This window comes from Drosophila elegans, unplaced genomic scaffold (genome assembly GCF_018152505.1).
Source record: "Drosophila elegans isolate 14027-0461.03 unplaced genomic scaffold, ASM1815250v1 contig_208, whole genome shotgun sequence".
NCBI classification, from domain to species: domain Eukaryota; kingdom Metazoa; phylum Arthropoda; class Insecta; order Diptera; family Drosophilidae; genus Drosophila; species Drosophila elegans.
In genome coordinates, this window is record NW_024545578.1 from 8,251,563 (window position 1) to 8,277,615 (window position 26,053).

At 40.3% G+C, this 26,053-nt stretch overlaps 4 protein-coding genes across 4 annotated transcripts; 1 reads left to right on the top strand and 3 right to left on the bottom strand.

The window, feature by feature from the left end:
* Nucleotides 1–835: 835 nt before the first annotated feature.
* On the bottom strand, nt 836–7,075 carry LOC108146982 (segmentation protein paired). Its single transcript, XM_017273239.2, has 5 exons — nt 6,580–7,075; nt 4,707–5,018; nt 3,463–3,603; nt 2,725–3,311; nt 836–2,276 (listed from the first exon to the last, which is right to left on the bottom strand). Exons 1-5 carry the CDS (start codon nt 6,710–6,712, stop codon nt 1,467–1,469), a joined length of 1,983 nt encoding a protein of 660 aa, XP_017128728.1. The 5' UTR covers nt 6,713–7,075; the 3' UTR covers nt 836–1,466.
* A 1,518-nt stretch (nt 7,076–8,593) lies between these two features.
* LOC108146580 lies at nt 8,594–8,921 on the bottom strand. Its single transcript, XM_017272602.2, has one exon. It carries the CDS (start codon nt 8,846–8,848, stop codon nt 8,594–8,596), a length of 255 nt encoding a protein of 84 aa, XP_017128091.1. The 5' UTR covers nt 8,849–8,921.
* Nucleotides 8,922–10,785: 1,864 nt separating this feature from the next.
* Nucleotides 10,786–13,660, top strand: LOC108146856 (protein odr-4 homolog). Its single transcript, XM_017273073.2, has 5 exons — nt 10,786–10,964; nt 11,060–11,234; nt 11,791–11,881; nt 11,944–12,069; nt 12,416–13,660. Exons 1-5 carry the CDS (start codon nt 10,872–10,874, stop codon nt 13,392–13,394), a joined length of 1,464 nt encoding a protein of 487 aa, XP_017128562.1. The 5' UTR covers nt 10,786–10,871; the 3' UTR covers nt 13,395–13,660.
* LOC108146855 lies at nt 13,578–25,299 on the bottom strand. The gene is made up of 8 exons (XM_017273071.2): nt 25,009–25,299; nt 19,875–20,031; nt 17,960–18,273; nt 16,390–17,238; nt 15,467–15,942; nt 15,286–15,400; nt 14,680–14,896; nt 13,578–14,611 (listed from the first exon to the last, which is right to left on the bottom strand). Exons 1-8 carry the CDS (start codon nt 25,134–25,136, stop codon nt 14,375–14,377), a joined length of 2,493 nt encoding a protein of 830 aa, XP_017128560.1. The 5' UTR covers nt 25,137–25,299; the 3' UTR covers nt 13,578–14,374.
* Nucleotides 25,300–26,053: the final 754 nt, after the last annotated feature.

Below are 26,053 nucleotides of genomic sequence, written 5' to 3' on the forward strand. Positions count from 1 at the left end.
AAATTGAATTTGTAGACATCGTCACCCGATGCCGATGTCGATGCCGTTTCGATCCCCAATCCCCAAGTCGCAAGTCCCAAATCCCTGTAAGTATCGACACGAAAGAGCTCCACGCTCCAGCTTATCAGATGCGAAGATGCGAAGGCCCCGAGAAGAGGCCGGCTCATTTAAATCTCGGCCAGGCCAGAAATAAAGACGCGCATCCACCCGGTTTCCAACCTAAAAAAGTCAACGATCCAAACCGATCCAAACCGATCCAATCCAAGCCTGCAAGCTCGCCTTTTGTTAACACCATAATTTACATTGATTTATGTGCTTAGTTGGCTCGGCATTTTTAATCGGTCAGCGGAGTACCCCTTCGATATACAACCATATACCATCCAATATCCAATACCCATCGTATCTCTTATAGTTTGTCTTCACTGTGTGTGCGCGCGGCTTCATTTGGTTATAATTAAAATGTCGATGTTATCTACCAGATTTGGACATATTGGCCATTACGTTCGAAATTTAAGCGATTTCTATGCGCGTATTTTGGTTTTGATTTCGATTTCGTTGGCATTTCTTCTGTCTTCGTTCGGTCACACAATGAATATTGATTGTATTAATATTTAATAACGTTTTAAGAAGCTTTCGAGTGTTAAATGCTTATTTATGCTCGTCGGCCGTGTTTGGTGTGTTCTTTTGCGTGTCTTAGAACGGATAATTATGCGTGAAATCGAACAAATAAATTGTATTTTTGTTGTCAAACCAAAGCCAGGCTATACTAACCGATTTCCTGGTTGTTTATTTATTTTTTATTTTTCTTTGGGGAAGAAAGCAAAAGAGTTATTGGTTATTTCTTGCACTTTTTATTGGTTTCTCACTCAGTGGAGTTTGGTTGCCTTTTGATTTGAGCCAAAAACACTTACTCTACAAAATATCAGTTCAAACGCAACCAAAACTAAAACTTACGCAATACGCATTCATAAATAGATGGCTTAGGACTATTTAAAGTTAGAGTTACATAGAGTTATATATTGCATATGCTATAGCCTTAAATGGTGATGAGGTAAGTCGGCAGCCGGCGAATGAACAAGTATAGTAATTATGCATAACTAGAGGGTATACAATGGGTATATAGTATGTGCATTAAAATGGGACAAGCGTGTGTTCGTACGTAGTATTAGTTACAATTTCAGCTAATCTTAAGTCGCCCATTATTGTTGTTGCTGTTGCTCGTGCTGCTGCTGCTGTTGTTGCTTTTTTTCAGCGACCCCGAACCGCAGCCAAGTAGGTGAGCAGCATTTTAACTTTGGTTTTCGATTTGTTTGCCCACAAAAGTATAGTCGCTTCTCGTGTTTCAGTCCAACAAATCCCCAACAATTGCAATTTGAAACAGTAGTTGCTGTTGCTGTGGCTATTACTGTTGCTGCTGTCAATCACAGAGGCGCGCACAACTCAAGTTTTCAATTAGATGTTGCCGCTTAGCGGTGGTCATGCTTTAGGAATTGCATCGTAGCCGGTATTGCCGGCGCATCGGAGGATGACAGACGGGCCACCTTTGCCGCCGCCGCCGGCGATTCAATTTCACCATCCGAATCGTCGTGCACGTTGATCTCTTCATCCGAGTCGGATGACGAGTTGTCCACCGTCATGGTTGAGCCGCCAGCGAGTCCTGCTCCTGCGCCTGCTCCTGCTCCCTCACCTCCGCTTGGGGTAAGTCCCCCCGCGGAGTAGTGCAATCTGGAGCGTTGCTCCTCGGCCACCGTTAGCGAGGCGGCCACGGCATATTGCCGGGCCAGTCCCAGGAAGGCAGCCGCCGAGGGCGAGCTCACCAGACTGCGGAAGGCACTCCTCTCCCCACCCATGGACACAGGATTGCATCCACTGGGTGATAGTTGCTGCTGTTGCTGATGTTGCTGCTGTTGTTGCTGCTGCTGCTGCTGATGGTAGTGGCTCAGGAGTTGCAGGGCCGCCGGATGCGTGGGCAAATGCAGAGGATGATGGTGATGGTGGCCACCTGGCGGTCCGTGCAATGGGTGCAGCATCACCGAGGGCGGCGGAGCCTGCGGCGAGTGATCCCCGCACAGGGGCATCGGCTGCTGAGGAGGTGGCACCGGAGCCACTGGCGCGGAGGTGGAGGCGCTACTGTGATTACTGGGCGTGGGCGAACCGGCCGGCGCATCGTTCGACTGCTGCGAGTGCAGCGGATTGGCGGGACTGGAGCGCTGACGCTTCAGGAGATTCATGCGCTGGTGGCGACGCCATTTAGCCCGCCGATTGGAGAACCAAACCTGAAGGTGAAAAATAGAAAGGGTATTAATTGACGAAAGGGTTACTTAAATAATTAAAAAAAACTTGTTGATTATCCTCTTTAATTTGCCAGAATGTTAGGCAATGCCTATTATAGTGATCATAAATTCTAATAGGGTATAAGACCCTCAACTGTTTTGATCGCTTATAATAAACAGGATTTATACCAATAAATTGCTTACTAAAAATCAGGTATTATCTTTTTTTAGTGAAACATCTTATTAAGCTCTAATAAATTATACGATGTTTAAGTGATGAACACTTAAGTTTCTATGGTACTTATGTTAATATCAAGCAAAAACACATCTTAACGAGGTATAAAATAGTTTTAACTATCTCATCTTCAACATAAATCGTTCTGACTAAAGAAATTGCACTGTGCGGAATGTATTTTCTTATTTTTGGGTGATCAACATCAACCTGACTCACCTGCACACGCGCCTCGCTCAAGCTGGTGCGACTGGACAGCCTCTCTCTGGTGCTGACACAAGGATAGTGCGACTTGTCGAACTCCTTTTCTAGCTCCTCCAACTGCTCCGGACTGAAGGTGGTCCTGTTGCGCCTGAACTTTGGTTCATCATCGTCATCCAGGTAGTCGGAGTCTATGTGCCTGTTCTCGTCGGCCGATTCCAGGGTGTCATGGCTGCCCGAGCCGGGTGAGATGGCCCGATTGGTGGGTCCACCACCTGCACCGCCGGCCATGAGGTGGGCCGAGCTAAGGGATCCGCAGGTGGGAGCTGGCACCGCACTGGCCGCACTGGGCGGCAGGTTGGCCAGCGTGGGAGCGGCCACGGACCACAGGGCGGATGGAGGCGGTGGCGGGGGGACGACGCCCTGGCCACCAGGAACATTGCCAGCCGGATGCCAGGTGAAGCTGCCATAGGGATGCGGGGGCGGCGGGTACAGGCCGTAGGCGGCGGTGCGGGCGAACTCGGTGGCCACTCGCTCGGCGGCCCGGTTGCGCAGGATGCGATTGATGCTGCTCACCGAGGGAGCCGTGGCATTGGTGCAGACACCTGCAAGGCGGGATTACGCAATTACCAACAACCATTCGAGGCAGATTTAAGATCGCGAGATTAAAGCTAAAAGCGACCGCCGATCAATCAGCGATCAATCTGGACCGGACTAACCACCGGATTAGCTGCAATTATCTGAATGGAGACTCACCCTCTGAGATCAGGCGTTCGCGTATCTCCCAGGCGAAGATCGTCGGATTCTCGCGCTTGTACTGCTCGATCTTGGAGACGACCGTCGGCGTGGCCACCTTGGGCTTTGAGCCACCAATTAAGCCCGGTGGTCGCAGCGAGCCTGCAAAAACCAGAGCACAACAGCGAAAAATTATGAGACAATCGATTTATGACTATGCGATCGCGATTTTGGCAATCCATCTGTTGTTGGCTATTGGCTGGCAGCCAGGCTTATCCCTTGTTTTTAATATCTTTATCTGTTTGCCCCATCAACTTGAAGTGTTGCTGAAGAAATAAAAGGGGAAACACTACCTGGTACTTCGGTACAAGCACTGGTAAAAAAATACCACCATACTTTTGATTAAACGAGAAAATTAAATCACATTTAAATGATTCTTCATCGATAAATTTGATAAGATTTGTTATTTTTTTATTAGGTACAATCTATTCCAGTTGCCTACTTTAGTTTGCTAATTAATCACACTTAAATGATTTTTTAAAGAACTTAGAGAATATATTATATTTCTTTAGTTTAAGCAATTAATTTTGTCTGTCAATTGTTTGCCTAAACTGTTTTGTAAAAAAAGTTTAACATCTTAAACCAGATAACCTCAAAATAATTCGATTTATTGATATATGCGATATATTAAGTGTGTTTTTCCTGTATTTGCCAGTTAAAAACAGGTTTAAAAGTATTTGAGTTAGAAAAGTTTAAGAGTTTATACCAAATTAGTTAATGTGAGAACTTGATATCATTAATATAATCGAAACACTGTTTTAGGTTGGCTGTAAGTGAGATTTAGTTTTTACGAATAAATATTATGATTAATTGTAAAATAAAAAGCGCTTTCTTCTGCATACTGGTTTTCTTTATTTTATTAGCCTATATTTTGCTTAATATTTTTTTTCCAGTGCAAGGACAGCACGCACCAACCACCACCACCACCACTATGGAAAACAAGCCCTCGAATAAGCCGCATTTTGATTAATGAGCCAGCCGCGTTTTGGCCACCGCCAGCCAGGAGTTTATGCAATTTTAAGTGGCCAAATTACACGGCTGCGCACACGAGGGATAACTCGGAAAGCAGGATGATGGGGATGGGGATGGGTTGCTCGCAGGATAATAACATGTTTATCATTAAAATTAGCAAACAAATCGAAAACAAAGTGCCTATTAGTTATCTGATGGCGGAACGAATGGGAAAGAAGGGGTTCGCTACTCACCTAGCAACTTGGAGACAGCTCCCTGCTGTGTTAGCATGTGCTGGGCAATGTCGTAGCCACGCAGTCCGCCGAATCGGGAGAATTCCAGGAGGCGATGCTGCGACATCAGCGTGTTGAGGGTGCTCCCCGTCGATCCGGCTGCTCCCGGCGGAACTCCAGAGGCGCCGCCGCCAAAGCCGCCGTGCGGTATTTGCACAGATGTGGGCGATGTGGAGGCCCCCGCACCACCCACACCCACACCCGCTCCAGATCCAGATCCCGAACCCGCCGCCGCTGCTGCCGCCGCTGCCGCTGCTGCTGCTGCTGCCACTACTGCAATTGAACGAATTGAATGATAATTGGCCATTGTCATTATATTGTGGCTTTAGCTGTCCCGGCCACAATGGTTAATTATGATAAATTAACCGTTAATTGTGTTGACTGAACCGAAATGACTGATGGGTTTCTACGACTCTGTATATTAGCTGTATTCCCGTTCCCATTTCCCCCAACAAATACCATTTGACGATCGACGATCGACGCTCTAATCGCCAAAATGGTGGCGACACGCAAACGAATACGAATCTCCTGAATCGCGGGGCAGATTTATCAAAGCTAATTGAAACGACAGACTGTGCCAGTACACAATGGCGAAAATTAAAATATATGTACTCAGCTGGCTGAAAAACGACTGTGTATTACGTTAATTCGACAGAATATTATATTTGCTTTCGCTTAAAAAACATACATGTATCATTCGACTTGGGCAACTCGTCGCTCAAATTGTCAATTAACGTTTTAAATGCGCGTTTCACTTTTGTTGTTTGTCGAGTAAATATTTTTTAAAAAAATATGAGCACCTCAAGTCGTCCCTAACTGAATATATATATATATATGTACGGGGCTCATAATCAATTGTGCCGCTCATCAAATGAGAACCAGTTTTGTTTATCTTTGCTTAGAAAGCTGAAAAGCAAGGAAATGGGACTAGCAAATGAGCCACGCACTTGGTATTATGACATGCGTAACGGTTTTTATTTATTTTATTTATAACTCAAAGAAAAAATATTTTTATATGTCTTAAATACCCTGAACTTAATTACTCATCTTAATGGTTTCGACAATCCAACCGCTTTAGATTTCAATTTAACATATTACCCTTAGTGAGCCACTTAGTTGATTTAAATTACCGAAGTAAATTACAGTTTAAAATAAGAAGGAATATTTAAACATGTGTTCTGAAAGAAAAGGTTTTAAGAGACTCAATAAAAGGACTTTGACATTAAAATAACAACACAAGTTTTGTCTTACCTACAAAAAAGACCACTTCTATATAAAACTACTACAAACACACATTGGTTTGTAGTACTTTTATATAAAAGTGGTCCTAACCTAAAAATATCTGATTTTATATATAAACAGATTCGTTAATTCGATTCCCCTTAAATTCGTTCTCTTCAGAAAGTTTAAACACAGCATCTTAAAATCTTTTAATAGTCCTTAATTAATTTTCTGTATATTTGTTAGTACAGTCAAAAGTTTTACTTTACATTTTGCTTTATAAAAAATTTTTTTTTGAAAAGGTTTAGTGGAACCAATTGACACGATATCTAAATTTTGGCTCAAATAAAAATTCTTGAATTTCTCCACAAAAAAGTGAATAACTGTTTTCTGAATCCAATTTACTTTTAAACGTATGGGATTGAACACTAAAATTATAATGTTTGATTCGAACTTAATGGCTTTCTCGACACATGAAATATTACGCCTTTGACCTAATTCCATTTACATGTGTCCAGTTTCAGCACAGCGGTATATATTTTCGGTAGTACCCTGGCTTAGCTTTGCCGTCGGCTAATTAACACCTGATCACTTAAGGCTGGGGTTCACTTACCACTGGAAGCGTGAGGGGCCAGCGATGTGATGCGTTGGGGATGGGGCTCCATTTTCCAATGCGCGGCCGAGAGGCCAGAATTAGCGACAGTAAGCGAGCCAAGGTCACGGTTTAAAGTCGGCTCAATCAACATGTCTATGAATCGCTCTAATCAATTTCGCCTTTATTTATTGTTATTATATTTGTTTGTTATAGTGGGTATTATTTTTCCAGCAAGTGGAGCACAGAAAACAGTCACAATCACAGTCACAGATGTTGTACATTCAAGGCAGAAGTATCGATTATAGAGAACGCGAGTTCGAGCGGAAACGGAAATGGAAACGCAATGCGGTCAATTGGATTCATAGCGTGCTGCTCACTCACACACAAACACACAGACACACAGTCGCGAGCCGATCCCGACAGAAACAGTTAGAAAACGTTACTGCTTTTTTCTTAAAATTTTTTTAGAATTTTTTCCGAACACTGCGCTCCGTTAAAACGTTGTTCACGCGAAAGCTGCTCTCAGCACAATGAGCGCTTGAATTTCACCTGGTCACCCGGGTCACTCCACTCCACTCAAACCGTTTCACTCGGGTTTTGAGTGGTTTTTCGAATCGCCAACCGGTTTGCGAGTACCGCACTTTCATAATGGCGGCCGTTGAAATCGTTCGCTCTCTCTCGCTCTTGCATGAAAGAGCAGGACAACTATTTACTCGCACTGCGCGCACACAAATCAAACAATTATAAACTCGTATAAACACTGGCAAGAAGAAGAAGTAGCAAGAGAGTGAGAAAGAGAGAGTTGGGGAAAAAAAAGAAGAAAACTAAGCAGAAGAAGAAGAAGAAGAAGAGTTGGGGAAGTCTTCTTTTTTTTCGTTACAACAAATCAACTTTGGACATTGGGCGTTAGAAGTCAACCTTTAGTTGCACTTAACTCCATATTTACCATAATAATTAATGGAATTCACCGTGCAGTTGAAATAGTAACATTTAAGACCTTTTAAATGGCTGTTCTGACTAATAGACTTAATTTTCGGTAATATTAACGCCGAGTCCATGGCCCCAATAAGTAGGCACTTTCAAACACCAATACACGATTTCCACTTCCATTTAAAATTGAGTTCACAGTCTATTTCCATTCAAACAAGCATGAATATAAACAATCATTAGCATTTATTGAAAGTTAAAAAACATTATAGTTTACAAGATTTTTTTTTAATGTTTTTGTTTTATTTCGGATTGCTTAGAAAAAGACTGTTATTTAAAAAATTTTTTTACCAGTATTAAAAAAAAAACACATAATAAAAAAGTTAAATTAAATGCTGTGTCAAAAAGATTAAACAAATATTTTTAGACGGCCCTCCCAAAGTCTTTACTATCTAAGAAGAAACCATTTCGTTTAACGTAATATCAAGAGATTGAATAATTAAGACCAACGAATTGTCTCTTAATTTAATTTCCGTTAAAAAGACGATAATACTAAAATTTTATTAACTTTAAATTAGTTAATATTAAGTATTAGTCATCTGATTTATACATCTCTCAATTTGTTCAAGAAAGCCCTACATTTATATTTATTTTTGGTTTATACCAATACGTTTAATACTTTTTCACAAAAATAAATACATAATCACAATAAAACTTACATATGAAAATCAATTAAGAATTGAGCCCTACAAATTTATATGTTAACAGCAAAGTATTAGATTAATATATTAAACTTATCAACAATAATCAACAACGTTTACAACGCGCGTTCTAAATAATTCTTTGGTGCCCGAAATAAAAAAAAATTGTGGACATTTTATAGAAAAATTACAGTGCTCAACTAATTTAATTTGTATTGCAAATAACGTAGGTAAGCTTACGGTTTTGTTAGATCTTTGGAAACAGCAACTGTGAATGCCAAAGAAAAATATAAACTATTTATTATTTATATTAAAATAATGCCCCTAAATACTTTTCTTAAATGTTGTAAATTAGAATTAGAAACCAATTTCATTTAAAAAAATTTCACGTAAGAAATAAACCTTCAATTGAAGGCCTCTGCAAACTTTTTAGAAAGGCATTTTAATCGGGGACCAAGTTCAGCGAGGTAGCCAAATTGCATCCCGAATTCCTGACAGAACCTGAACCTTGGATACAATCGCATGCATGGCGTGGGGCGTTTGCCATTCAGGTTTGCTCTGCCGGGCTGGGTCGTTGTCTTTCGTGCGTGATGGATGATTGATGCGCTGCCTGGGCAAGGCAATCCGATGCGAATCGAAACTGCAACTAAACTACACATGGCGTGATCGGCGAGCCACACAGAACAGGGTCCAAATGGCAGAGTGGCTCACACAGAAGCCAAATTGCATCAAAGCCCACGAATTGACTGGCTCCCGGACTGGCTGCAGGATTGCAAGCAGAAAGCTGAAAGCTGAATGCCGAGTTAAAAAGCAATTACCTGGATTGATTCCGGAATGAGAAGACGAGGTGCACAAATCTGGATGTGAAACGGTACGGCACCATATAGTATTATGGTCTTCCGACTCACCTGGCGATAATGAGATGTCTCACTAAGCTGATCAGAACTGCCTTTGTATTTATTTGTCTGTTCGAACTTCGAATGCAAAGTGCACAATGCGCCAGACACTCGCACATATATGTTTCTCCGATTTGTGAAAGGCAAATCATGAATGAACGTTGCTGACGATGACGTTCGAGTGCCCTCATGCCAGAGATCCAGAGCAAACGCAAACAATCGAACAGGAATAATTTACTAAGTAAATAATATCTGGATACCGCTCGCTACACGGTCAGAAAATATAAATATTAGTTTTACATTGTGTAATATATTATCTCCTAAGAAGTTGTAACGATCAATGAAATTATCTTATATAAGTCTGAATAATAGTTTGTTAAATAATATATTTTTTTTATAATTCCTTACAAGATATTTATTTAAAAAATAATAATAATAATCCAAATATATAAGGTATTTTACTATGCAAAAGCATTGAATTGGGGACAATTTCGAGAGTAATTTTTGTCAGTGTTAAAACCCTGCGAGTAGCGTGCGCCCTCGCCCCATCAAGTGGCACTTCAACAATCAAGCATTCACACAAGCAGATGGTCCGCAGCCGTTGGCGACCACCTAAATGAAATTTCATTTACTTTTCGCCCGTCATCGCCGCCGCAATCGCAACCTGGTCATCGAGATCCCAGATCCCGTCCCTCTCCATCCAGAGGACCCGTCTCCTATTTGCTTATGCACACATTATCAACGTACGCCCGCCTTATTGAGTGTTTGTTTACCTAATTCGATTACCGATCGCGTCCGTTCGCGCCATAGTCCGGCGATCACTTGACCATTTGGGTGGCACAGAGCCGTACTTATGGGGTCCGCTCTTGGCCAGATTTCGTACGTAATCGCACCACGGCAGCAGATGCACTGCAGCTGGATGTGGAGATGGAGATTGAGTTGGAAAAGAAAATGGAGCTAGAGCTGGTGTCTTAATTGAAGAACCTACCGAGAGGGGACTACATACATTCATGAGCCACGGAGGTAAATTAAGTTTTAATAACTTGACTGGGTAGGGTAATGATTAGAAAGAAAAACACTTTAGCCTTTTATTAATTCATATAAAAAGTCAAACGTGGGCTAGGTAAAACTTATTCAAATTAAATTCAATCACAATAAAGTTATGAAATCTTAGATTGAAGTTTATTCTACGGGACTTCTTAACATTCAATAAAATATGAAATAATGAAATTCCAAATATTTTAAATGTATCAAAGTTAAATAAAGACTGCAAAAAGAAACTAATTTTGAAGACTTATTTAACCAACAAGAAGCTGATTTAAAATAATTTTCGCCATTAGCCAAAAACTTTACTGAAGAAAATAAATACTATCTGTGATTCAGAGTTCAATAGTACTTACATTCAGTTAAAAAAAAAAAACTTAAACATTTTTTAAAATTTAGTGTTTTTAGCAACCTAGAAATGTAAATGTTGGCAGCACAAAGAAATTTTAATAAAACATATCATTAGACAAATTATTTTATTTAAATTATGTTTATTTTGAATGGTAATGAAAATCGAACACCTCCACATTCAACCTTTAATTTGAATTTTCAAAAATAACGGATTTCCTAGAGATGACACTGTTAGACATCGATAAGAATATTTACTCCACCAATACATCGCTTACTTGCTCCTAAATAAAGCCGTTTACCCATACGGTCACACTATTGCTACATTGATAAATTGGTCATTTTGGACCGAATTTAGTTAACATTAAATTTAAAGAAAACAACCTACTTTAAGATGCGCACAGTGCTGTTGAGCAAATCGGATGAGCTGTACCTGGAGAAATGCGCACAGGAGAACCAGTTCTCGTACGGGATAATCGTGGGCCATGTAAGTGCCATATCCGCCACGTCGATTTGTTTGGTTCCCCCGCTCAACTATATCTCTATATCCCCTTGTGATCCCATTCGATTTGGGTTCGATAGCAAGCGGACTTGACCAAAAGCGTCGTGGTCCACCTGGCCAGGAACAACGAGGAGGATGGCGATGTGGAGGACCTCGCAGACGTACGCCTCAGTATCTCGGACATCAACTCACAGGCGTTGGCTTCCCAGTGGCTGAGCGCCAGCAAAATGTGTCCCGGATCCTTTGACGTCATCGGTGGGTTTGCGTGCTGACCCCGGGAATTTTATCTGCCCCACCCAGAAGTCGTAGAATGCCAGGGAATATTATTTATGAGATTTACTTAAAAGATAGCAGGAGGTGTTCTAGAAACCATATAGTACATGTCGCTTGCTCACACAAGTCGCGTCATAACTATAAATCGAAAATGCAGGGCTAATTAATATAGATTGATCGGGAAACGGCTTAGGAACTGAGAGTAGAGAGCATTAAAGTACTCAAAATTATAAACATTTGTAACAAGAATATCTTAAATTGAAAATCTCAATAATATAAAAAGATTCCTAATATATCCTGATATTTGTAATATAATAATAGGTTCTACTTATTCAGATTTTTACTAAGCACTGCTTCACACCATAAATCTCATCAATAATCCAATAGTTAAAGATGTTAGAATTTTCAAATAAATTTTTGTGGTAAAACATTTGAAACTGATTTGACTTTATAGATTTTTTTATTAAAAAAAAGCCTTAGGAACACTTAAAAGCATGCAACAAATCTTAATTGATTGTTAATCAATTTTTCTTTACAGGAATTTTTGTATCTTCAGTGAGATCCGATGTGGTCAATGAGCAGAGTCCCGAGTTTAAAAACGCCAAAAAGTTGTTCTCAGATATCTACGAGTAAGTCGTTTGAAATATATAACCCAGATAAATCCTAAATGACATATTTATCCATAATTCAGCTTACTATTGAAAAGCAGCAGCTCGTTTGGCGTCTACACCACCGATATTGCACAGACTGATTTCGTATTCCTCTCGTATTCGCTGGCCGACAAGAAAGTGCTCTGCAAAAACTACAGCTATGGAAAGTGAGTATCGCAATCGTAACCCCTGATCACAGATACGGGTCTCACTGTGTATTCTTTCTTTCACCAAACGAATCGCTTACAATTTAAAACTAGACATTGCAAAAAAACGTATTTTACGGCAAACATAAAATGCATCATATGGTAACTAACAAGTTGAGAACTACTTTCATAACTTATTCTGTTCAATGTCAATTAACCACTTCCTTTGCTTTACGTTTACTTATTTCTTGGAATGCATTTTATGTGTTAGTTAACCTTTAGGATTGTTAATGTGTATATGGTAGTTTGATTGTTCTCAAGCTGTTTTGTTTTAACAGAAAATAAAGATGTGCATTTCTTTTGACAGCGGTGGCACTTTCTCCAACATGGAGCACAGATTTGTGGACAAGCCATTCGAGTGGATTCAGCTGGAGTGCAGCTACGATCTGGACGACGTGCTGCCCATATTGGATTCATCGCGACGCGTCAACATCGAAGATCAGTTCCAGAATGTAATAGTCTCGGTGCGCAAAAACCTGCTGGCCAGTGAGGTATTCCTGCAGAACGAGTTGGTCGAGGACACCATCGATCTGCAGGCCTATATCAAAAAGAAAAAGACCAAAGTGGACAAGCTAAAGCCCACGTCGACGAGTGGTGCGTCAACCTCGGCCGTCAGCAATGCCACGGATTCCCTGCCCCAGCTCGCCTCGGATGGGGCAATCGGTGGTGGTGACCCCATCCGGGCCAGCATCGTGCTGCCGGTGAAATGCCAGCTGAGCAAACCGACGGACATCAAGGTGCGCGAGTTCAATGGAACACTGCGCATGAGCGGCATCATTGCCACCAAGGTCTTCTGCAGTCCCCGAAACAGTATAGCTGATGTGAAGCGTTTCCTGCGCGACGATGTGTTGCGCTCCCTGATCACACGTATTCAAGTCTACTGCGACGGCCTCACGGATCCATATGTGACCAATGAGGCATTGTACATCAGTGAGCCACCCCGGCGGGTGTTCTTCAGTCTGCCTTCTGAGGGAACCAGCAGCTCGACCGGCGCAGTGGTGCAGTTCTCCGAGTACTTATTCCGTGGCGAAGCTCCCACTGTGGTGGTGGCCCAGGCCAAACAGATTCTGGACGTAGAGCTGGACCCAGAGACCATTTCCGTGGAGGCCGAAGGACTGCCGGATGACTCGAATGCGGGCAACGATCGCACGGACGATTCCCGCATCATGCCCAGTTCGATGCCAAAGCCAGAACTCTCACGCAGCCTCTACATGGTGGGAATCGCGGTGGCCCTGCTGGTTCTCCTGGCGTCCGTAGCCCTGCACTATGTTCTAAGCGAAGGATAAGCCACTTGGACGCCCATCTATCTGTTGGGGCTTCTATGTCCAAACCACTCTTGTAGCTCTTTATACGAAATGTTTTTATACAGATACATTATTTGCATGTGTGCCCACGCACTCACCTCTCTATTGTGATCGTTTGTTTTTATAATCCATTGTGTACTCGTAGTAGTAAAAAAAGAAAGTGTATAGGGATCACGTTAAATAGTTTTATTGTGGAAGCAAAACTGTGCAGCATTTAACACCAATATAATAAACTAATAAGTAATGTACATATCTGTGAATCTTTGGTACGCCTATCAGGAAAGAGTCCTTTGCTAAGTAATGTTACTCCAATTTTATATATTAATTTTGGGCCTAGTTCGATACTTTTTTATTCATTTTATGCTTCGATCTGAGTATTTTAGGTTTTAATTTGCAGATGCTAGCTATTTCAATTGACGAATTTTGCGAATCAACCTGTTGAGTTGAAACTTTCATTATTTACAGTTCTTATGGCCTTAATTTTTTCATTCAGCTTTATACAAAAAGTTATGTTACGATAAGGTTGTATTCTTTTTTTACAGGCCATTTCAGATTTCTGTCTGTTCTTAAGAAAATATTAAATTTATTTAACTTATAAAAGAATTGATGATTAATATAATTTTTTAACATATAACATGTAAAATTAAGTTATGTACATTAGAACAGGCTTAAACCAAAAAAGCCACCTCAGCGTGAGTTAGAATTTTAATTAGTAGGTGCTTTTTTTAAAGATTTAATTACATAAATATTTGGTTGTCTACATTTACAATCGACTTTGTTCCATTTTAACTTCTAGTTATTTAGCTTTAGGATCGTAAAATGAGCACATTTGAATTGTGACATGGTGATCAAGCGAAGATTTCTCTTACGGATCGGACACTTAAAGTGTAAATTAGATTTTCACAGCCTCTGCAACTTGACGGACTCAAATCCGCCACTACTAAGTACCCACCGACATGCAACTACATCTGGCAGTTGCCATTGCAGTTGACCACCGACCACACCCAGTCCACGTAATTAGGCACCTTGGCGTAGATGCCAAATTTATTCCGCTGGGCACATCCATCACCGAACGAGGTGATCCCGAAGATGGTCCACGGATGGTTGGGTTTCGTGGTGTCGCGACACAGAAGTGGACCTCCCGAATCTCCGGCACAGGTGTCGATGTGACCCTTCTGATGCCCGGCACAAAACATGTTCTGTAAGATATAGTTTAGATTTAAGTTATTGCGTGCACTCCAAAAAGTGCGGTTACGCCCATAAGTACCTTTGTGATGGTGTAGTCGTAGTAAACCTTGCGGCAATTGTGCATCGGTATAATGGGCACGGTGGCCTTGTGGAGCACACTGGTTCCAGTGGCGTCCCGGTTGCGCCGCTTTCCCCATCCAATTATCGTGCAATCCATGTTCTTGGGCAGCGCCTGGAAAGGCTGCGGCAGGCAGGAGTATCCAATCCAAGTGGTGGCATTAACAGCCTTGGGTAATCTGCAGAAAATAGTCAATATAAGTCAGCGTTTAAAATTTGTAATAATTTTTGCAACCGTTATTAGTAGAGCGAAAATGAATATTGTATATTGTATATGCGTTTCCGACCCTACAAAGTATATATACACTCTTGTTAGGGATCAATAGCCAACTCGATTTAGCCACCTTGCCCACAAATCGCAAAAGACTGTTGAGTCAAATTTCAGACATGATAGACGACAGTTATTGAGCTCTATATGTTTCATTGGTCAATATCGATCAACCCATTTAAAAATGTAACCAATATTTTAGAAGTTATAAGCATAAATTAAAATTGACCGGTAGCTGGCGCCACCTCAGACCCAATTGGTTAGCTGATTAACTGGTATCTAATAGTCATTATAACCCACCTGAGCAGTGCCACATCGCTATCCACCGTACGCTTATCGAAGTTGGGATGTGTAAAGCTCTTCATCACCCTGAGCTGCACCTCCGTGCCATCCTCATAGTTAAGGTTGTGTTCTCCTGTCAGGAGATAGAAATGTGTATATAACTTCCAATTTTGATATTTAGATTTCCCATTAATCTCACCTATGCGAACATAGAGCACCTTTCGCACACAATGGGCGGCGGTGAGAACCCATCTTGGAGCAATGAGAGTACCACCGCAGAAGGCTTCCTTGAAGCGATTCAGGATGGCCACCTGCCATGGCCACTCCCCCTTCCTCGCCGCCCGTCCTCCGATGATCTTCAGCATGTTGGACATGCTCCTTCGTCCAGTACCACTTCGAACTATGCCGCAGTTCAGTTTCAGAGGGGTGTATTCCTTTCCACGATAGCCCTTTCCCGTCATAATGTAGTTCAGGTCATTCATGGACACTTCCGGCTGCTCGGACTGCATCCTACGCATGGCATTGGCCGGGGATCCGGATCCGGGTCTGGTCTCGAAGGCTGGTGTCTTCTGGAACTGCGTCTGCAGCCACTGCTGGCAGAAGCTGCCTTCCGTGTAGCAGTAGGCGATCTCCCGCAGAACCTCCCTTCCACATTGATCGCTGATCCGGCATTTTCTGCAGGTTAAAAATGATTTAATTAGCGACTTTATTGTTTAAAGAACATGATGCACTTTAATTGCATTAAAATCTGACTTTATTAAGGCACTTTTGGCTAATGCTTTTTAAGAAAGAAAATTCTTTGATCTATATAGCTTTCTTTGTGTTCTGGGAAAATGCACAATTACGGAAATTTTGAGATTTCATTAAATGCAATTCTTTAGAAATTATAAAGAGTAAATAAAAATCATTCAAAAATATTAAACTGACTAATTAGTTCTTGTACAGATAAATTTAAAAAAAAATATATATATTTTATATAATTAAATCTGACAGCTGAATTCTTGTTGATTTTAAGTTAATAGAATATTAATATGCTCATTTCAACTTACTCATGCATGTATTTCAATATTCAAATCATGCAATAAGTATAATTATTTTATTAACTTTTTTTTTACAACTTACTTATATCTCCTGGTTGTGCACTTTGGCGAACATTTGGTCCATCGACTCCATTTGGAATACACCCTCCGTCGTCTGAGAACTAATCCATCCTTTGGTGGCTGCACCCAGCTGATATTGCGGAATTCGGTGTCTGATTCCTCTGAATCCGCGTAGATGGTCTCAGGCTCTAGATCGAAATCCTCGTACTGGAAAACATCACCCTCCACACTGGTGTCCTCGCCCAAATTTCTGGGTTTCAGTGGCCTTCTTTCGCTGAAGTCCACAAAGTCATCGTCATCATAGTCCTCCCTTGAGGGTTTTCTGTGGGATGGCTTTCTATGGTTCTGTCGTCTTCTGTGACGATGATGTTTGAGCACAAAGAAGTCACCCTGCTCGTCGGAGCTAATGGAATCTTCTTCAGCTTCATCCTCCACTTCCTCCTCGACGTACATATCCTTGCCGGGATAACGAGGCGTATGACGAATATCATCCACGAATTTCGGATAGGACGTGGGATGAGGAGTTGGTGGAGTAGTTGGAGGAGGAGTTGGAGGAGGAGTTGGTGGTTGAGTTGGTGGATGAGCGGGAGGATGAGTGGGAGGATAAGTAGGTGCATAAATTGGGGGGTGTGTTGGTGGATAAGTTTGTACCGAAATCGGTGGCGGTTTGTACTGAGTATATCTATAATCCACGGTGGGACCACTTGACGCCGCAGCTGCTGCATTTATGATTATCGATGGGGGTGGTGGCGGTGGTAATTGAGGCTGTGGTGGTGGTGGTGGTTGCGGCTGTGGCTGGTTTCTCTCGCGGATGTGGCTATCGTCCAAAATAACCGTCTGTTGCCACTTTATAGGTGGCGCAGGATGACAACTATTAAATAGAAACACACACTTTAGTTTGCTATTTTAAAAATCGAGTTCCCTAAAGTCATAATTTTTCAGGTAAATGCTAGCCAGTGTATTGGGAGACGCTGCCCAAAATTTGAGCTCGTTAAGAATAAACAAACTTATAAAAAAACATGGCCTAAAAAGTGTTCTTAATATTTGTGTGAACTAATGCTAAGAATAGACACACTTGTAAATGCACATGTACTTTTGTGCTAAATAGATTTAAAAATAAGTCAATAAATGAATATTTAATTTTTGCCAGACGAAATTGTGTAGAAACATTTCCACAAAATAAGTTTAAGTGTTTGAACAAAATGTAATATCATTTTTAGTTATATTGTTTTATGATTGTTTACCTATCTAGTAAAAAAGTAATTTATTTTTAATGTCTTCATGACATATGTTTATTTAATGATTTAAACAAATAAAAATCATTTATTTTTGCACATGGAAAGCAAAGCGCTTAATTTAGGCGTTTTAGTTAAAAAAAATTTTAATTCTGTGAACTAATGTGGTAAAACTAGATTTATATTAATAAAATGAATGTAAACTTGAACTTCCACACCTTGTAGTTTTTATTAGAAAAACAGGCGTTTTGGGAAATGAAGAGACTAAATAAAATCACTTGAAAGAGCTTGAAAATTTGACTGTCATCGTATTATGTTTTATATTATAATTTATTTATAATCATTTATTATACTTACTGCCGGCACTTGCTCTGCTCCACGTGCTTGGTGTGGCCGCACTTGCGCTTCACCTTGCAGAACCGTTCCCGCCGCTTGACGCACTCCTCGTCGCATGGAGACCACTGTGACCACCGGCTGAAGGGCTGGTGGTGATTGAGCGATCTCCGCCGCCCACTCCATCGTTCGTGCTGTGGCACTCGCAAGCGGTGCACCCGCCGCCCGTCCACCCAATGCGAACCGTGATACTGATGCGGATGGTGATGATGATGATGGTGCCGATGGTGACCCATCGCGTCCCTTATCTCTCTCTTCGCCTCCTGGACATGACCAGTCTGAAAGAATGGGAAGCACACGTAAGTGATGCGGTTTAGAGTTTCCCTTTTTTTTACGGGTCGACTGTGTGACATGCGATCTGCGTCCTCAAGGAGCCCTGTTTTCCTGCCTCTCCCTCCACCCTCCACTATAAATCAGACATGTCGCCGCTTTTTATTTGAAGTGTCATTGCTCTCGACAGTTTCGTGTCTGCGTTCGTATTGTGATCCCCGAGGAAAGTACCATGGTACACCATCCATTATGCGGCTCGGTCGGATCGGTCCCAGCTCCAGTTCCAAATGCGACGCCAGGCGACGCGTCGCCGCACTATAAATAACTCACGCTTTTCGCCGACCGATCCGGCGGATCCCTATCCCTGCATCCGTCCCAGTCTAAAATAGGCTTCGACGTCTGTCGAGGACCGACCACCAATTGCCATAACCTCTTCACCAACGCCCTGCAGCTGCAAGAGCCCATAAAACTGGACATTTTCCGGTATAGGAAGTAGAGTAGTACTGACGCTCAGAGCTAAGTCAATCATGCAAATGGGCCAAGTCATACAAAGATTAAATGTCATACATTTACTTATATTTTCCTAGAACGCGATCATGATTCATTTTGAGCTGTACGCAAGTAATGAGTAATAGATATTTAACTCTTTAATTAAGAAAAACCAAGCAAATAGAAGAAAAGTTTTAAAATCAATCCTAAAATTTCATTAATATGTATGTTCCTAACATTTTTATAAAAGACAAAGAGGAAGGGTAGACATGTCTTCAGGAATTTTATGAAACCAATTTAAGTACCTGGTTTGCCTGGTGTCGGTTTTAAAGTCATTCTGACCTTAGAAAGAGATTCGAAATGAACGACAGGTCCAAAAAGTTTTATTAGTTCAATGACTCGTTTTCAAATTCTTGGCGTCATTTACTTAATAAAAACAAAAACCGGTACTCATATTTGGTAATCCAACAACAAAATAGATCATTTATGCTGCTACTAAATTCTTTCACTTAATTTTCGGAATTTTTTTTTTTAAATGTTTTAGACAAAACAGGAAACTATTATCATTCAGCTGAGACAACCAGATGTTCTAGGTAATCAAGAGATTTGTTTTTCAGCCTATTAGTGAATTAATTGTGTCGCTGAATTATTTAAATGACCAGGTTTACAGCTTAAATTAGTGGGAATAAATAAACCAACACAATCGATGATTTAGAGCGTATTTGGCACACAAGCTCTGCATAATGAGGTGCCAATAAATCGGCTAGTATTGAATGCCTCACTTGAAATCAGACGTAGGTCATGGCAAATCGGAAAATTCAAAAATGGAAAACCGAAACATTCCCATCAAATCATGCGGAAATACGAACCGCTCTGCACCTCAAGCTCAAGGTAAACTATGTATATTACCTATCCTATGGAGAACCCCCTCAACTCAACAATGAAAAAAAAAAAACGAGAGTGCGACTAATTTGGTCGCGGTAATTGACCTTGCATTCGTAAATAGTTCGCAGTTCCCAATCCAACCCAATCCAATCCAACCAAATCGAATTGCTGCGGGTTGACGTAATGCGGTTTCGACAAGTGGGTGGGCAATCGATCGATCCATCCATACACTCACCTGAGTTTCGACCAGCAGTAGTTGTACCACTGTCAGGAATTCGAAAATCAAGCACACCACTTTCATGCTCAATTGCTTATGGTCCCGTTGTCGTTCGAAAACCGATCGGTAATACCACCGTACCGAATCCGTGTAGCCAAAGACCCTGACAAATGCACTGTAAATAGAAATAAAATGTGGCGTAAGTGGAGAATGATTGGATTGACAAACGTATTTGGGTGTTCCAGAAGCCTATTGTATTTAGTCTTGAAATGTTTTAAATTAAAAAAAAAAAAATGAGTATGAACCACTCTCAAAACCTTAAAGAAAAACTGTTTACGATTCGCAATTCATTGAAGATTTTATTTCGTAAATTTCGGACTTAAGTTCCTTATCTACACAAACAATATTTTTTATTTCATAAATTTATTTTGCAAAACAAATAGTGAATCATACTTTTCTTATCAGTTTAAAAATTCTATAAAATAGAAAATAAATATTTTTAACTCTAGAAAAAAAATGCTAAAATAGAGTTAAGAACAAAGGTATTATAAGATTATAAAGTAAAATTTAATTATTTTAGAATGCCACAATTTAAAAGTATTCCTTTAAGCCAGAAAGGCTTCCCCGAGAGGATTACTTAACATAGCAACCATCAAATTCCTCTTCACCCTGAGACAAGCCAATTAAATTATATAATTCGCCCACAAGCAGACGTACTTGAACCTGTACTTGTTTTGTGCTTTTGAGTGCCTAATTTACCCTGACTAAGCGACTCATTTGCGTCAAAGTACAATCATCCAAAAACATAAAGAGCCGCCACCCACGCACTGCACAATCAAACGATGCCAATGCCGATGGTGAATATAGTGAATATAGTGAATCTGGTAGATCTGGTGAATCTGTGCCCGTTCTTCCGACTCCCTATCGTTGCGGCCGCCTTTTTGCCAACTACAAAGCAAATATTTGAACTTGTCTGAGACCTTAGCCCAAAGCGATCAAAAGCGTGGGCAAAAAAAAAAAGAAAAAGTGAAATTAATTAGCTACATACCCGTACATGTAATTACAAACAGAGAAGTGCTGGCTGGCAGAACGAAAATTGGAAACATAAAGATAAACTATATGGTTTCTTTTTTTTGTCGGGATGCCGAGTGCTTTTGATGCTATGCTTCTGCATAAGTGGGTATGTATGAAAGGTCTGGTCTTATATTCTGCTTTCAAACTGCACTGAGGAATTTTAAGTAGTCCCAGAAGAGAGACTGGGCAATGGAACACAAGTACGTGTACTTCGGACTTACGTCAACACTGTAACTTGGCCACATCCAGATACGCAGATCCAGATACAGATACCCAGACACCCAAGTATCTCCCAACTACCCCCATTAACCAATGATCATATAAGGTCAGATGCACCGGAGCAGGCTGCCAGTTGAGTGCATTGCACATTCGCCAATCTGGTTATTCCAAATGACCAAATTCGACACTGCCATCCTGACCAGGTTTCCGCCAAATTGGCCATTTGTATTCCGCGCTAAATTCCAATAAGCCTCGGTGCAACAATAAAGCAAAAAACACAAACACAAACACACAAAACCCAAGTCCCGGGTGTACCAATCACTCGCTGTGATTTATTTACAATGTGAATCCAGCGCCCACTAAACAAACATACGGATATATTCAATTTTATAAGCATCCAATATTGGGTAACTCGCGATGCGTGAAGAATGTTTTCGACGGTTTGATGGAAATAAAATTCCACAACAAACAAACCACTAGAAAACTATTTTAACACACCTGACGACACATGATTTATACATTATACTTTTGAGTCGGAAGTTTCCCCACCAAAATCTATGTGACATCACCCACTGTTATACATTAATGATTTATACAATACTTCCCAAAACTATGCCTGGAAAAAACTGAATTCCCTTGATGATAACCTTAGGTTTGGATGCACATTACTTCTATAAATATGTGTGGAAACTACTATCTCTTGCACTGAGCTAAAAGTAATGAAAATATAAGTGAAATTAAGGTGGTATTAGGCTTGACATGAATTACTAAAATGCAATCTATTTATATATATTTTAAGGGCTTTTAAAAAATATTTGTAGAGCATTTTATTGGTGTTACCTACCCAAAAATAAAGTAGGTTTAAATAAAATTGAGTTGAGGTATTTAAAATACAGGATAATCGAATAATATAATATTTTTTAAAGATTATTAAAAGTTATGTTTATTCAATATAAATATTTTAAAAACTCTTCCCTATCTCACTTCCTCTATTTGTTTGCTTACGCAGTTTTTGAGTTTATCAATCAAAATGTTTCATATTTCAATAACTTTTGCAAATTCTAGTTGCTTTAGGGAGTAATATGACCCAAAAGAAAAATAAAAATTAAAGATTTTTGTTTGGTACTTCATCCCTTTTGTTATTTTTGCTGATATAGCTTGAATGTTCGGGTTGAAAAACCACTAAAATGTCCACCCCAGCGTTCAAACAAAATATTTATGTACATTTGTGTGTACTTCGAGCGACGCTGCGTCTTAATTTAGAATGCGATGCGTCCGCATAGCAAACAGAGCAGCAACAACCTCCGGATCCGTACCGCTCCCATACCGCTACCGTCTCCCCAATCCAAAACGATTCGTTCCGTGTAAACAAACCGCAGCAGTAGCTGCTGCCCCGCCCACCGCCCACGCCCCCGTACCGCTTTACCTTGACAAAGTGCGATTAAAAATCAACTATGACGGGCAGCGTCATAATTGCGAGCCTCATAAATATCATAATATTTCCCAGATGGCGGCGTATCCAGTGACCAGTTTATTAAATTCCTTCAGGTGAGTAAGTGTACTCATAGTCGTGTTTACCAGTTCCGCAAAAATTAGATGGATCGCCCACTGCCCACGTCTGCTCCGCATGTGGTCGATCTATTTTTCCCACTTTTTATTTGGGCTTAAGTTGCTGCTGCGTAGACCGGCGCAATTTTTATGAATGAAAATGTACAAATTTGGATTTGGCCAGCCGCTTATCGACACTTAAGTTCCCGGCACAAAGAAAAAATGCTCATAAAATCAATGGCTTTCCTTAGTGACTCATAAATGCTTAGATTGTTTTAAAACTAAATTTGTTTATTTGAAAAATATAAATATATTTTACAAAATATAAATATATTTTCCAAATAACGAAATCTAGTATATAAACGCTTTTAAAAATGTATACAAAAATATTATTGTGCTTATAGAAGAATTCCCCATAAAAAAACTAGTAAGAATATAATATGATATATATAAATCTTCTTAATCATATTTATCTTGCATTTTTCCTTAATCACCCGGTGCCTTAAAATAATTGTAATCATTTGACAACTAGTGTTAACTAGTATTAAGCACGTTAAAATATAAATAAAAATGATTTCATGGAGTTAATTGCACAAGTAAGAAGATTATTAAGGTACGTGTACATTTCCTTGGTTTTATGTTTATATTTGTTTTGATTACTAATAAAATGCTAAGTTATCTCAATAACCTTTAACAAGTTTAACGCATTTTGCAAAATATTTACTGAGATAAGCTAGAGGGTCTTGAAAGTTAAGATACAAATTGTTTTGTTATTCTTTAAATAATTATGTGTTCAACACCAAAAAATCTGGATCCTAATATAAAACTTAAATGATTTTTGTTCGGTGCATTTAGCTGATTTATATGTTGTTTTGGCCTGTTGGCCGGCTAGCCACAATGTCTGGTATGGCCAATCAACGGTCGTTGTGTGTGTTGCATGTCCGCGGGCCCGTTTAGCCAAATGCAATTTTAATGACGTGACCAGCTACTAAAAAACCAAATCGCTGCCTTCGGGTTCGCTTCTCGGTCTTTTCGGCTTTTGTTTTTCCTATTTATCTGCCGACTAAGTGGGCAGCTCGTGGGCAGTATTGGGCAGTATTGGGCATTTTGGTATTGTCTACGGATTCGGGCTGGCTTAATTTATTAGTTGGCCTTTTGTAATCGGCTACGCATTAAATTCGTCGCTGTGCGACATCAGCCACATGAGTATTAGCGGAAGTGTTGGAAATAAATCATGCTTCGCATCCACGCACACTGGGGCACGAATGCACAATTCATCGACATCGATGGCATCGCAAAGACGCCGACGAGATGCCTCCTCCGACACCCCACAACCACATCCCAGCATCCCCAGAGATTCGGCATCCGATCATCCGGGCACCGCATCCACATCCACGCACCCATGGATATCCACTTCCCCACCGCACCACCAGGGCACCCAATTTTCCACAGATGAATTAAATGCATTTTAAACACATATGCACCAACAGATGGGGTCATAATAATAGCAGTAACGCCTTATAGATTATAAGATTGATTAAACTAATTTTTGAACGGGTGAACTGGTCATTGGACCAGTCCACATAGATCATATTTAAAGTTTAAGTTTTACTTTAGGTATAGTTGAAAAAGCCCAATTTATTTAAAATATATAAATATTTTTAATTTGTCATGTTCACACAGCACATACATGTTTTCAAACGTGTTTCAAATATTCTTTAAAAATTCCAAAAACAAAATTCTAATCAAAATATGTATACCTTTCAAATTATTTATTTCCCAGAAAACGAAATATTTCAACCACAAAATATCTTCTTGAAAACTAAATGTTCCAAAAAGATAAATTTGGACCAAAGTGTAATTAATTATGGGGAAATGAAATTTTTCTTGGGCACTACCATAGAACACAACTATTTTGATGGAATCTGTATGATATCCCCTGAAAGATTCATTTGATATTTGTCTTTAAAAACATCGTCAAGTAATAGCTATAAAATGCAGCATATTGATATTATTTTGACTGCATCTGTGAAATAGCATGCGTGCAGATCCAAACACATCTGCGTTCATGGGTGCCTATGTGAACGCGGATTGTTTTCATGAATGAAACATTTTTTATTCCATTTATCACTTGGCACCATGTCTCCTTCAGCTGCACTTCGATTAGCGACTTGGGGGCATTTGGGGAGAACCGATCGACATCAAGCGACGCACTTTGCATATAAACACGGATAACAGGCCAATTCGATTGATTTTACGACTTTAATATTGAACTGTCAACCGTTTAGCATTAACTATACACAACGATTACCTGGTTGGCACCTCTGAGTCGTTTCGTTTTGGGGTTGTTTTCTTTCGAAAATGTTTCAAAAGCAGTTTCGCGCACACATATTGGAGCAATTTTATTTTTACATTGGAGAACCAGACGCACAGAAGCATAAACCACGTCGGATGTCGCCTTGCAAACTCCACTGCGCGATGGCAACGTAAACAACCGATCCGAACCGATCCGCTTCCTATCCGCTCCGTTCCTGGCCGATCCAATCCGTTCAGATCCGATCCAACCGACGTCTTCTCGAGAACTGAGACCGCAACTGAAACTAAAACTGAGCGAAACGCCAACGCTCCGCGGCGAGCTGAAAAACGTCGCGTTTGCCGTTGACTTTTTCCACACACATGTTGGCCGTGCACAGTGGACTGGAACCGGGTGAAAAATGTACGGATCGCTGCGAAAATCCCAGGCAGACGCACAAATGGTTGCAGCATTTCTGCGAACTACGAGTGAAGCGAGGCTGCTAATACACCTGGGAAAAACTAGTCTTAGAAACCTTAAGAACCATAAAAAAAGAAAAAAATATAGCAACTGTCATCTAACAGTACATGAAAAGTAATTGAAAACGTTAAGCTCTAACTCAAAACTGGATTTTTAGTATTTCCTTTTTCATTTTAAAAATGTATTTATACTCCCCAACATTTTTAATGAACAGCTCTAAAAAATAAAGCTCGTTTATTTAAATATATAAAACTATCCCGAAAAGTAACTACAAAAATGTTCATTGCCAAAAATCTTCTAATCTAAAAATTCACTTATGTTTTTCTAATTTCTCAATTTCCTAAAACAAAATCTATATTTCAGAGAATTTTAATAAAACGTCGTTTTTCTAGACCCTGTTTAAATAGTTAAATACCAACGTTATCCTGGAGTTTCTCTGAATTTTTCTTGAAGTTTCAATTAGCCATTACTACGTTTTAACAATATATTACCAATTTTAAACTAAACTAATGCTAAAAATTGAAAAGAAGAAGAGATTTTTCTCAGTATGGCTACTGCCATTACAGAGTGGGCAGTAAACCAA